Genomic DNA, 13,957 nt, shown 5'->3' with positions numbered 1-13,957 from the left:
AAATCGTTTGGAGAAATAGGAGAATATGATATTATTAGTTCTGCATTCGGTCTTAAAGGGGCAGCGTCTAATTAACCTGCTGACGATTGAGCCATTCATTTTCTATCGAACAAAAGGCAAATAGAAAATATTCACATCTCTTGAATGAATAACTTTAGCTTTTATAAGCATTAATCTATCAATTTATACAGTGAAAACTATGCAGTGTTATTTTACATTTCACTACTTTATCAGATTTCTTTGTAGGTTTGTTATTTCTAAGTAATATTAATTTTAGCAGACCTTCCGAATGCCTGCACATTGGTCCATTTACAAATAGATGTTTTATATTTTTGTTCAAACACTGATGTTTCTTTTGCTATAGATATTTTACTTTTCAGATTATAAAGCCATGTTAATTATGTTCTTAATTATGTTTTTTTTTTCATTAAAAAAAAATATATACAGTATAATAAAAAGAACCGATAAGAATACCGTTAAAGTACCGGATCGATAAGCAGTATCGGTAAGAGTAGTAATACCGTTAAAACCTTAACGATCCCCATCCCTATTAGTAATACAGTGGAAATTAGTAGATTTGGTTAGCATGTTGATTTACGGTGTGCGCCCCTAAATTTTCTGGTTGTGCCCCTAAAATTTTCAGTTGGGGTCCACTGTGCTCCTAGTGAAAAAAGTTAGTCTGGAGCCCTGTTATAGATAACAGTAAGACTAACAATATATTCATACTAAAAGCCAAAAAACTGAGGCGCTACAGCAATCCGTCATACCACATTAAGAAGCGCCAAAACCTCATTTATTGTTTGAATATTATTATAAAATTAACAGAATTCGAAAGCTGAGACTTTAAAAGTTACAAGGCACAAAGCTTATTGTGATTATTGGATGGGATGCCGACATAAAATACAAATAATGTCGACATCAACTGAAAACAGTATAGACTAAGGCCCCGTTTACAATAGTGCATTTTCTTTTAATGCGGTTACGCCTGCCATCTACACTACTCTGCCGTTTTTATACTTTTGAAAATGCTGCAGACCCCGTTTTGGTATGAAAAATCCTAGGTTGCGTTTCAGTGTAAATGGACCAAAACGGACACTTTTGAAAACGATCGTGTGGCTGCCCACATTATGCTACCTGAAATAACAGACCAGGGCAGCGTTTACCAAAAGCATTATACAAGTTGATCGTAGAGACCGTTGGTGGCTATTGTTTTACAATGCTTTTGGGAAACGCAGCCCTGGGCCGTCTCTCTCAACGGCTCTGTAACATACCAGCCTCGACGACCGTGAACTGCATGCTTTGCTGACTTTGCGGTCCTTTTTAGCAACCGTTGTGCAGTTAAACACTGTATTGTTTAATACTGCAGCTGTCTACATGCGCACAAGGCAACTGTATAGTGTTTACACTTGCATGCGCATACTCAGTGTGAATGAACAGTCATGTGACATGCAATTTCGGTCATGCAGTGTAGACAGAGATCGTTTCTGAAACGCAATGGAAACGCCAGTGTAGACGATGATCATTTTCATTTTAAAACGCTACACTAGTGTAAACGGGGCCTAAAAAATCTTGGATCATCAAAATGAAGATTGATTATAATCGAGAAATCAGAGTATCATCAGAGAAGCAATAATCAAACGTCATCATTTAGGAAAATTCTTAATTTTTTTCAGCCATACATTTTTAGTTACCTAATGATTATTTTATGGGTGGGTTTTTACTGCAAATCTACACAAAAAAAGGTGCAAGATATCACAAATTTTTTTTGAAAAGCTACAGAAATCTGCACAAAAAGTCCCTGGAATTCCTGGTGAGACTGTCTGTCAACCTATAAATTATTAGTAGTATTTTATTGAACCTTGGTACACATTTTTGTTGTTTGAATTTTTCACAGACCTAAAGCAGCATTCAAACACAAAGCCCTGAAGTCACTGATCTGGAAAAAAACTATGAAAAGTACCACAGTAGTTCCATGGTTTTTGAATATTTACAAATTACAGAAAGACAGTAACATCCAAGATCATGGTCTGCATCAAAGTCTAACTCCATCACTATACCACGATACTTGCTTGCTTGCTTGTATGAAAATGTGGGCAAGTGAGGCAGCTCACTAGAGTTTGGATCAGCTCTAGTGTGTCAGGTCATCTTATTTGTACTAGGTAGAAGTAGAGAGGCGGTCACACACACACACACACACACACACAAACACACCTTAGCAGCCTGTCGGTGCCAGCGCAGGTGTTCAGTGAAGCTGTCAAAGCTGATATAGTAAGTCTGACTCTGAGGTCCCGCCGAGCTGAAGGCCAAACAGTGACTGTGTTTCTTCACCTCTTCTACCTGAAAACAACAGAAACACACTCAAATTTACACATGAACGAGACATGCTCCCTCATACAGTGAGGTGAAAACACATCTTCATTAGTGTCAGAGGTCTGTTTACATCGAGAATTCAAACTATAAGCAACAGCAGCAGAGATGTTTAACATGGCAGACAGCACTCAATATTTAGTCTAGCAGTCTAGAGCATAAATGAACACTGACAGAGTACGAGACTTTAAACGCACCTCTGTTTGTTTAGCACTTCATCAACTCTCAAAACCACCATAAAACTTTACAACTCACTAACCAATGTCCGCTATGTCTGTACTCTCACTGAACTCGTTTTAAGTGTTGCTCGTTGTTAAAGTCACCAGGATTTTTTGTAAGATGCTTTATAAATTTAGCCTGGTGTTCAACACACACAGGCAATATAAAGTGTGAAGGAACTCTGTGAATATTATCTTAAACATCCCTTGATTATTTTATTATATTTATACTGTATTTATGTTCCTATATAAAACATTTAAATTGTCTTACACCAAGGTCTATGAACATTCAGTTCTGATCAATAATTTTCAGCCATACATAGAATACTGTAAAAATGCAGAAGAATATCAATTATTTTTTGACTACTCTTGCCCAGTGCACTTCAGGAGGGATGGCTGTAGGATCACATACATTCTGCCTAATGAGCAGGATGAGAAGCCTGGGTTCAGTACCTTTCCTCCGATCAGTGGCAGGATGTGCATCTTGCCTGTATGGCTGGCCTTCACTGAGGACACCATGAGACAGGTGCCACATAAAATCACCTGCCGTCGACTCCAGCGGTTCACCGGTAGCTGCAGCTTTCCTTTCCGAACGTTATATGTTCCAGAGAGCTGGATGCGCTCTGAGCTCTCAATGCTGTGAGGTTTTCCTGAAAAACAGAGAAAAATATGAGTCTGATTACCCTGCTCCACTCCTACTGTCAACAACATATCCAATGCAGCTTCAGACGCACATCACATTTCACACTGCAAAATTATTGACTGCATTGCTCTATACAGTAAATGAACTGAGTGAAATCAATTACTATCTTCCACATTAGCAAATGCCCGTGACTATGGCACCTGGAATTCAGCTGTAAGAGCTGAGCAGTCGGAACTACTAATGAAAGGAATTCAGCAGTCCTTACTAGGAATGAGTGGAATTCAGCAGTCAGTACTGGTAAAGATCAGAATTTAGCAGTCAGAACTAGAAAAGAGGGAGTGACGTTCAGCAGTCAGCCCTAGTAATGAGTGGACTTCAGCAGTCAGTACTAATATAAAGCAGAATACAGGAGGCATAACTAGAAAAGAGGTAGTGATAGAATATTTAGAGGTAGCTAGAATTATTTTATGGTGTGCTTCAAGTTCAGACTTATCCCTTAATAAAACATGAACAAATACATGGTGAACTACTGTATTTATTACAGTATTTTTATTATCTGACATGCATTTGACAGTAATATTATTTATTTTTCTCAAGCGAAAAAGAACTTCAAATGGAGCCACAATCTAACTTTGCAAACTGAAAAAGGTATTTTAGTTTTACAATATAACTGTATAAAAAACAGTGCAACAAATAAATGTAGGAATAAAAAAAAATTGTATATTAATCAGAAAATAATCTCTTTACAACAAAACAAGTAAAAAATAAGCAACCATCTAGGCATTATTATTATTAGTAGAGACCTATTATTGTTACATAGAGACGTAGCTAAATCTACTGTACAACAGTGATGTTAGCCTAATATATTCTGTCAATAAAAAAAAAAGAGTGTCTGTGTTCCTTATATGACAGTTTTCACAAATTACACGGTAAATTCTCATGAAGTGACAGTTTATGCGTTCGTGTCCTCATATCCGCCTGTTTCTCCAGCAACCAATGGGTGCTGACCTACTTCCGCTTTCCGGTATTGTGTTTCCTGTTCAGCGGCTAACCTCTACTAGTGTACCATGATATCGACAGAGAAGGCAAAATTACTTTGATTAGAATAAGTTCATTAGTTCTGTGTTGGTATTTTTAATATTTATTTATTTTTCTGTGGGCGGACATGCAGTAAGTTACTATTTTATATAACTTACGAGAAACAGAGAGAAATGTCGACACGTCCTCTCTAGCAGCTTGAATGTTCCCCTTTGCCATGGCAACTCCCAACGGCCACCAGGACTTGTACAGTTTTATAAAAGCTGTTTATTATTTGTTGTAAAGTGTAAGAATCACCTCAGAAAAATGTATTCTTCTGTCAGGTGCAGTGAAGCCTAGGACAAACGCTGTCAAGATGAGATGCTATAGCCAGGCTATGTCTGTGTCATTATTCCAACATTATGTTCATAACTTGTTACGAAATAAAAAGTTTAATACCTCAGAAAAATTTACTTTCCTCTCTTGTCAACATAAGCCTGCCCTGATGTGATCGCGTCGTGCGCTCTTCAGTTGTGGAGGCGCGCGCGCGCTGTATATCATGTCACAGAAAGACGTACACTCAGTAATCAGATCAGGTCGTTTACATGGTGGAATTTTTAATTTGATCGGTTCATGAAAAGGTTTATCCCACCCCTCTAAAACTGATTACAATTTCATTTGGTTTGGGCATTTTTATTCCGATTTAGGTGTTTATAAATGGCCATTGCTTCATGTCATATAGCCACTCCGTCAGACGGGATGGATGAGGGACTGTTACGGTACTGTTGTCACGACTTCTTAAAACATCCATGGTGTGTATCCACCTCCGTTTTTTGTCCATTTGTGCTTCATCCATGGAGAAACACCGGCTTTTACAGCAAACAAGATAGCAAGCTATCAAACGTACACAAGCTTCGAACCGGAAAAGGACAACCGACTTCCGGTTCAAACCCGCTATGAATCATGGGTAAATTCGCTCACCAGGAAAAAGGTGACCATAGACTGTAAAAAAAAATGGACGAAGAGAAACTGGGGGAGATTGCCGCTAGCTTGATAGTGATACACAGCAGATATTACAAAGACAGCGAGCGAGTATCACGCGTGCGTGCGTGTGCGTGTGCGCGGGAACCCGCCCGCCATCCACACCATAGACATGGGGTGCTTCTCAATTCTTATTTGTGCATCCTCGTTTCCTTTCCTTGCCTCCTTTCCTCGCGTCTTAGCTCCACCCCTTTAGGATGCGAGGGAAGGATGCAAGGAAAAGACGTGAGGACGGAGGAATTGAATTAAGTGAAATTATATATCCTCTCTCCCTTTAGCGTCACTTCAAAGCGTCGTCAATTAATGATGAATCTACACCGCTGGATTTAGTTTGCACATCGGGATTCTTGAACATTAGAGATAACTATTTATATTGTAATAGTTTCAACCCCTACAAAATACCACATTTGTCCATATTTTATTTAATATTACCAGTTATTAATAACAGCTAATTATTCCCAGTTATTAAGTGCTTTTTATTTGTTGTATAGTACAACCACAAATCAGAAAAAGTTGGGACAGTATGGAAAACGCAAAAAAAAAAAAAAAAAGAAGTGTTTTCTAAATTTACTTTGACTTTGTTGTGGTATCTGTGATATTTCTGATACTCAGTGATTTAAGTGGGCCGGTACGCGCCGGTACTCAGTACCGCCACTTCCAAATATAGCTCTTGAGTGTACCGCCACCTCTCCGTGTGCCCTGAGCGTGCTTTTAGCGTACCGGTACGCTCATTTGTGAGCAGAGACTACATTGCCCATACACCCTTGAGTTTTACAAGTGAAAAGCGCATGCATCGCTTTTGCCGCTGTCAGTAGGCTTGTTTGAGATGCGCCTCGCCTGAAATTCAGCCGAGACTATGCGGCTGCAGTGAGGAGAGGAGTGAAAAAAGTGCAGGCAAAACGGACAGTTCTCTCTTCTCGTAGTGGATCAGACAACTGCGAGATCAAAGGCGGATATAGCGGGATTCACACTTGTGCGCTTTGTTGCTGATGAACTGGATGTAATTTAAGTTCTTTTGCTTTATATATGAAAATAAATATGATGAACAAGACACCTAAAGTTTTTGTTATTTATTTCCATTCGAAAGACGTGTTTATCAATCATTTTTACTTTAATTATATACTAGTTTTTAATAAAAACTTAATAAAAATTGTTGTCATATATATAAAAAAGTATATACAAACGTTTTATATACTTTTTTTATATATGACAACAATCACATAACCCACAGAGAGATCGCACTGTCCGAGAGTTTGGGAATATTCAAACATAAAAACATGATATATCAGAGTTTTAAAATCAAACATTTTAAAAAAGAACCATTCATCACGGTTGTTTAAACCAATAAGCATTAAGCTGTGTCGTCAGCAAGTCGTTTCCCATCATGCTTTTGCTCAGCGCAGTCGGTGGAGAACAACTGCGCTCGACTGCAGAATCCGACACATCCGCCTTTCGCTCGCGAGAGTTTTTTGACATAGGTCAGCATGACATCAGAGCAAGGCGGACCGCCCTCGGACACATTTCTAACCGGCACATCTTGCGCTGATCACCGGTGATCGGTTCTGCGCAGATTTTGCTCATCTCAAACAAGCCTAGTTAGTGTCAACAACTCAATGTGGTCCAGAGAGGGTATGTGAAACGCACAACCATACCTGCTCGGTTAAAATACAAAGCACTTGTGCCGCGGTCGCGGTCACGGTCACAAGTGGTGACGAGGACGAGAGTGACACTACTTCTACCGATGACAACAGCCGCATGTTGTAGCTATAGTTTCTAACTGTGTTGCTATTTGATTAGAAAAAAGAAAGAAAAAAGTTAACATTGGCCTGCATGGTAGGCCTAATGAGGTGCCGTCAATGGTCTTGCTTTGTAAATAAACCCTTATTGTAACAAATGATATAGTTAAACAATTACAAGAACTGTTAGTTCTAAGGCTGAAAACAAGTTAGAAAGAGCTTTAAAATACGGACCTTCTTGAATTATTGACTAAACAATCCCCCCATAACCACGCCCCCAACAAAGCCCCGCCCCCTCTGGTGAGTACCGGCACTTTATTTTTTCCACTTCAAGCACTGCCGATACTAGTATCGGAATCGGAACAACTCTACTAGTAATGAGTGGACTTCAGCAGTCAGTACTAGAAAAGAGGGAGTGACGTTCAGCAGTCAGTACTTGTAATGAGTGGAATTCAGCAGTCAGTCCTAATATAAAGCAGACTTTACAAGTAATGAGTGTAATTTAGCAGTCAGTAATAGGGATACCACAATTCTCAATATAATATTAAACCGTTCGGTATGAGATTCACGGTTCAATAAGTGGTTGTGAATTGCGTTTTTTTAGTTTTTTCATTTAAATAATAATTTTTCTACACATTCTATAATTTGCCTCCATCCCAATACTGAACAACGCGACATACATTCACATCACACGTTAGTGGTAGAGTTATACTCACGGAACACGGAATATAGTTATTCACAATCATGAAAGTTCATTATTTGCATGCATTTTAAAGCCTTGCCGGTTAAATATTTCATTCGCGTGCTTATGCACATGCGTTTTTCTGAGCGCTCACACTAAAAGCCTGTCAAACACGTGATTACTGGACTAAGTAGTCTTACAGCGCTAATACAGTCAAAAGGTTCACATAAACACAGTCGGTTATGTCTAAAGAGAAAGTAAAATCAGCGTGTGTCTGTATATTAGATGCGGGCAGGTCTTAAATTGACAGCGCAGCCTAGTGAACATGCTGCCACTTGTCCTTAAAGGGACAGTTCACCTCTAAAATTATGTCATTATTTACTCACTCTAATGTTGTTCCAAACCTGTATTCATTTCTTCTGTTGAACACAGACAGTTGAATACCAGACAGTTGATGGTAGCCATTGACTTCCATATTATTATTTCCTACAATGGTGACCAGCAACTGTTTGGTTTCCAACATTCTTCAAAATATATTTTGTGTCCAACAGAAGAAAGAACTTTATTCAGGTTTAAAACAACTTGAGCGTGAGTAATCGATGACATTTGAGTGAACTATTAACAAAACAACAAAAGACAAAGAAAATCACTCGCTGCTCTTGACTGAAAAACTTTAATACAGTAGCTTTAATAAGAATCAATGTATATTTTATAGTGAAGTCTATGTAGTGTTTTATTTTTACATTTATTCATTCAATTTCATACTTAAATGCTGCTGTACAGCTCTGAGCTGCCAGTGTAAATCTTTATATATATATTTTTTTTATATTATACTATACACTAGGAATGTGTACAAGGGTTTTTTTTAAGTAAAGTTTTAAGTTTAAGTAAGGTTTTTCAAGTCTTTTAAGTAAAATAAAGAAAGAGTATTGCAATTAAAAATAGTATTTTTTTATCCTTAAAGGTCCCATGGCATGAAAATTTCATTTTATGAGGTTTTTTAACATTAATATGAGTTCCCCTAGCCTGTATATGGTCCCCAAGTGGCTAGAAATTTTGATTGGTGTAAAACGATGCCTTTGAGAAAATGAGAGCACAGGCGAGCTGATCTGGAATTTTCCTGTTATGACATCATACCAGGAAAGGTTACCTCCCCCTTCCTCCGCTTTGCCCGCCCAGAGCACTCTGAGAAAAGGGATTCAGTTTATGCCAGCACAGGTTTACAAACAGATTTCACGATATGGATTCGACAGCACCGTGACAAACAGTGAGTAACAGTGTTCATTAATGCCTGATCTGTGATCAGTGATTTCTGATGTGTAGCTAATCATTCAAGTTCACTCAGACTTTCTTTCTAGTTGGTTTAATGATCGCCGTCTTGATGCCCTAAGCGTAATGCATCAGTGAATCAAGCCAGTGACTAAGGCCCCGTTCACACCGCAAGTCTTAATGCTCAATTCTGATTTGTTGCTCAGATCCGATTTTTTTGTTTGACTGTTCACATTACCTATTAAAATGTGGCCAATATCTGATTCCAGTGTGAACTGTTTGAGGTTTCAAACTAACCCGTATGCGCAAAAGAACAATAACAATGACATCAGACGCAGAACGCTGTTGCACTAAAGTTCGGGAGGTTATGGAGGAAGCAAGCATTTTCGCTTTTATTTCAAAATGTTTGTGTAATGGAAGCCGTAACTAGGGCTGTCACTTTACGTTCAAAAATCGATTGCACAATCGATCGGACCAACCAACACAAGTTTCGAAAACGAAAATAGGGAATCGATTTTAACCAAACATGTACGCTATTATTTTTGAACGAATTAAACAAATAAAAAAGTTATTAACAGGTATTATTAATATGTTGAAATATGTTTTTAAAACTTGCATGTGTTCATATTGTGACAATGCTGTGTGCGTAGAAAAGAATGAGCGTTATTTCCTCCAGAAGGGAGAGCAGCTTTCTCATTCCTCTCAGCGCCGCTCGCTCAACCCGAAATGCCCTTAGGGGCTACGAAAGAGTGAATGATGTCGAAAGCGACCTCTTACAGGAGATGTTGATTTATGAAAAGGAACCACCTTTGCCAGCTGACAGCGACCCGCTTTTGTGGTGGAAGATTGGCAGTTCGAAATACCCCCACCTTGCGCAGCTGGCAATGAAGTACCTGAGTGTCCCTGGAACATCAGTGTGGTCGGAGCGCGTCTTCTCAACAGCTGGGCATATAGTGAATAAAAAAACGCTCTGCTCTGGACCCCGAAAATGTTGATAGACTTGTTTTCCTGTCCAATAATTTGTAATAGAGCCTTATTTGCACGTTTCATCAGTAACGCCCGCATAGCTTAAGTGTCGGTTACGGTCAATTAAAAAAACACTTGGCCTGTTCGCAAGCTAAGTTCATTCAAAGTTTCATTTTGAACGGTTGAATAATTATGTTAAGTTATTATCCACACGAACTTCACATTCAGTGTAGGCTAGTAAATTTTTAAGCTTTATTATCAACCTCTTTTCATGGGCTACAATTTTTTGTTGTTGTTGTGGAATTTATAATCGTAAACACAGCCATGTTAAAGCCTGTAGCTAATGTTTTTCTTTGACGTTATGGCAGTCCACGCTGCTTAATGTTTTTTTTCCCAGAATGTTGCACTCCTGTTTGTCATTGTGCACAAAATAAATCATCAGAAATATTGCTGACTTGTGCGTCTCAAGCGCCCTCTTTACTTTCATCCTAATGCCCGTTAGTTGTCCGTGGATTGGCGTAGGCTATATTTAGCGTTGAAAATGAAAACGTCATTTAAAATCGATTTTAGAATCGATTCAATGAACACTTGTGTCTCAAAAATCGAACAGGAATTTTTTTCAAAAGTGACAGCCCTAGCCGTAACATTAATGAGCAGGTGCTAAAGAGAACAAGAACGAAAAGAGAGCAAAATTGGTTATTTTGGCCTTTTGCAGGTTTAACGGCTGACAGCTGGGTTTAATCGCCCATAACACGGCTAATCTCATTATAAAATGGGCAGGTGATGCGACCACGACCGCTTCGGTTGTTAGAATCATTTGCTTCTTTAAATTAACCTTTAAGACTCTTTACCTTCCTTTGGCACTGATTACGGTAGGATCCTTCTAGTTTAGCTTGAATTGAAGCATCTCCCCATTTACTAATTAGGTCTAACACCTCACTCTCCCTCCATTGACTCGCTCCATCGCTGTTCTCCATATCTAGTCAAGTTTTTAATGTTACTGTCTGTGTCTGTTGTGTCTAGGGCTAACTCGCAGGCGCATAATTGTGACAAATGTCGACGTAGATTGACTTAAAAGTCGCATCAAATCCGCCTTGGTTGTTCACACTGCGGCCGCATTGAAAAAAATCTGATCTGGGTCTGATTCAGGACCACATATGTATGTGGTCTAAATCTGATTTGAAAAAATCAGATCTGGGCAAGATTTGAGTGTTCACACTACCTCTGAAGAAGTCTGACCTGGTCACTTGACCCCAAAAAAAATCTGATTTGGGCCACTTTTGCCTGCAGTGTGAACGGGGCCTAAACGATCATTTCTGTTAGTAGCATGAAACAAATGCGTTTTTAAGTGATTAAACTACAGAAAGCATCAAGGAACACTCTTTATAATGCCCGGAGCTGTCAACCACACGTCGCGAGTGTATCTGCATACCTGCCCAAACTGCCGTTATAATGAATGACGCTGTTATGCAGCACAGCGAAGCTCTTACTGTATTCCTGTCGATGTTGTGTTTGCTGTTAGTTGTGGTGAAAGCATTTTGTGAGAGAAAACGCGTTGCAATGACAAGATCACTGCATTCACGCGATCAACAGACTGTCTGTGTACTCAATGCTCATCACTGCAGCCTTTCATGTGATAGGAATAGATCATAAAATAATGCTATAATCCACACTTTGACGATTCGTTCATCTCGATGGCTGTAATGGTACATTACATGTGTTACAAAGGTGAAAGACAGAGAGTCGACGTGACTGGGACTGTTTATTCAGAATTCTCAGATACAAATAAGCTCGCGCTAAAAGCACAGCGCTCTCAACAACTCAGTACATTACAATAAATGTAGCTGACCCTGTCCGAATGATGGCTAGACTTTACTGATGTTTCAGGAATTGAAACCGTTTATCTCCAAAAATCACCGTAAGAGCTGAATAAAAAAAAAAACTCACAAACTCTCTCTCCATAGCATTATCAATAACAAACAATACAGCGAAATACACAAACATACTCATTACAAATGACAGTAAACAAGCACATACACACCTATTGTCTTTTCGGGGGGTGTTAAAAAACAGAGGTATGTATTGAACCGTGGACTAACTGTATTGTTGCATCCCTAGTCAGTACTAATATAAAGCAGAATACAGCAGACTGTACTAGTAATGAGTGGAATTTAGCAGTCAGTACTAATAAACATCAGAATTCAGCAGGCAGAACTAGAAAAGAGAGAGTGACGTTCAGCATTCAGTACTAGTAATGAGTGGACTTCAGCAGTCTAGTCAGTACTAATATAAAGCAGACTACAACATGCACCGATTGCAATTTTCTTGGCCGATTCCGATTTTTGGTTGATGATATCGGCCGATATCGATTTTTGCCGATTCCGATTTTCTTTCTAAGAACTATAATTGACAGCATATACAAACAAAAATCCCCTTTTTCTTCAAAGCAATTTTTTTTTTATTCTAAAATAAATTATTAAACATTAGCATTAAGACTTGCGGTGTGAACGGGGCCATAGAATAGCTCAATCAGTGTTTCAACCGCAGAAAGATGTAAGTAAAACGGCTTGTAAACAATATCATGTAACGTCACATTTACCTCAGAAAAACCAAACCATATCCAGTGTCCATAAACTCGTTAGTCAGCTAAAAAAATTAACTCTAGAGAGGAGCATTTTGCTAATTATATACACCACGTTACATAGGATATTCATTGTCCATGTTCTTCAATATTAAATGCATGTATGTATAAATCTGGTGAGTTTTTATGACAGCCACCATTTAAATTTTTATATTTCAAAAACCTAATTGGAGTAGAATTATGATTGTGTAATTGTAAAGTTAATATTATAACTTCATTATTATATATATATATAAAAAAACATAATTTAGTGTCATTTAAGTGTTTGTATACAAATCTGTTAATTTGTACCTTCAATATTAGTAGGCTAATGTAGTATCAACTGACTCCCATAGTTTACAACATTAGTTCAGAAATTTGTTTTACTTGAGAAAATGTTCCATGTATTATACCTGATACATATCCAAAATAATCGATATTGAATTGAATCGAAAATTGAATCGAATCGAAAGCTTGTGAATCGAAATCGAATCGAATTGGGAAATTTGTGTCAATACCCAGCCCTAGTAATTTGGGTAATAAATGTTGCCAGCTAGGGATGTCACGGTACCAAAATTCCAGTAGTCGGTACCAATACCATAAAAATTTTATGGTACTCGGTACCAATTTCGGTACCACAGCTAAATGTTTTATATATATATTTTATTTTATTTTATTTAACCATTAAAAAAAAATTATTAAATGTATTAAGTTTATTATTTATGATGATAATCACAGTAAATAATACATAAACATTTAAAGGCTGTATGCTGTTTAAAAGTAAACATTGTTTATAAAAAAAGATCAAGTGAAAAATAATCAACCATTTAAGCATAATGATTATTAGTAGTAGAGACGTATTATTATTATTATTATATAGAGCCGGTGCTAAATCTACATATTCTACATATACATATTCTGTCAATAGACCCTTTTCACAGACTGTGATGACGCGTTTTAACAGTCATCAATATGGTAAATCCTGCAACGTTTTTTGTATTTTCATTTAAAAATATATATATGTACATTTATAACACTAATACTTTGCATTTTATTACTTTTGCATCAAATTACAATAAAAAAGTTACCGCTGCAGTGAGGGTGTTTAGTAATAGCGTCTATGGGAGTGATGGTAAAAATTAACATATTTCTCCCTTTTCACTGCCGTTATCAATCTCACTCTATTTTTTCCCTCTTTTTGAAAGTTGTGAAATGACTACTGTGGCGTTTTTCTTTTGCTATGTGAGCAAATGGGCACACACACACAAAAAAAGTATTCTCTCATTCACAGCTATAATATTTAACCCAAATATGACGACTTCCGCTCTGAGAAACCCGGAAATGTGAAAAGGGTCTATTAAACATTTTTTAAACCGACTTTTATTTTGACGGGTTGCC

The 13,957-nt window shown here is 37.8% G+C and overlaps 1 protein-coding gene across 1 annotated transcript in view; it reads right to left on the bottom strand.

Moving 5' to 3' along the window:
* The window catches only part of phlpp1 (PH domain and leucine rich repeat protein phosphatase 1), a 90,232-nt gene that overhangs the window by 49,061 nt on the left and 27,214 nt on the right, over nt 1-13,957 (bottom strand). Inside the window, exons 2-3 of the mRNA XM_079819467.1 lie at nt 3,039-3,235; nt 2,212-2,337 (exon numbers count right to left, since the gene is read on the bottom strand). Of these exons, the coding sequence (XP_079675593.1) occupies nt 2,212-2,337; nt 3,039-3,235 (323 nt within the window). The remainder of the gene's footprint in view (nt 1-2,211; nt 2,338-3,038; nt 3,236-13,957) is intronic.

The sequence above is a fragment of the Gobio gobio genome (genome assembly GCF_949357685.1).
Source record: "Gobio gobio genome assembly, chromosome: 6".
NCBI classification, from domain to species: Eukaryota; Metazoa; Chordata; class Actinopteri; order Cypriniformes; family Gobionidae; genus Gobio; species Gobio gobio.
The sequence above is the reverse complement of the archived record's forward strand: the minus strand, read 5'-3'. Positions and strand labels throughout refer to the sequence as shown.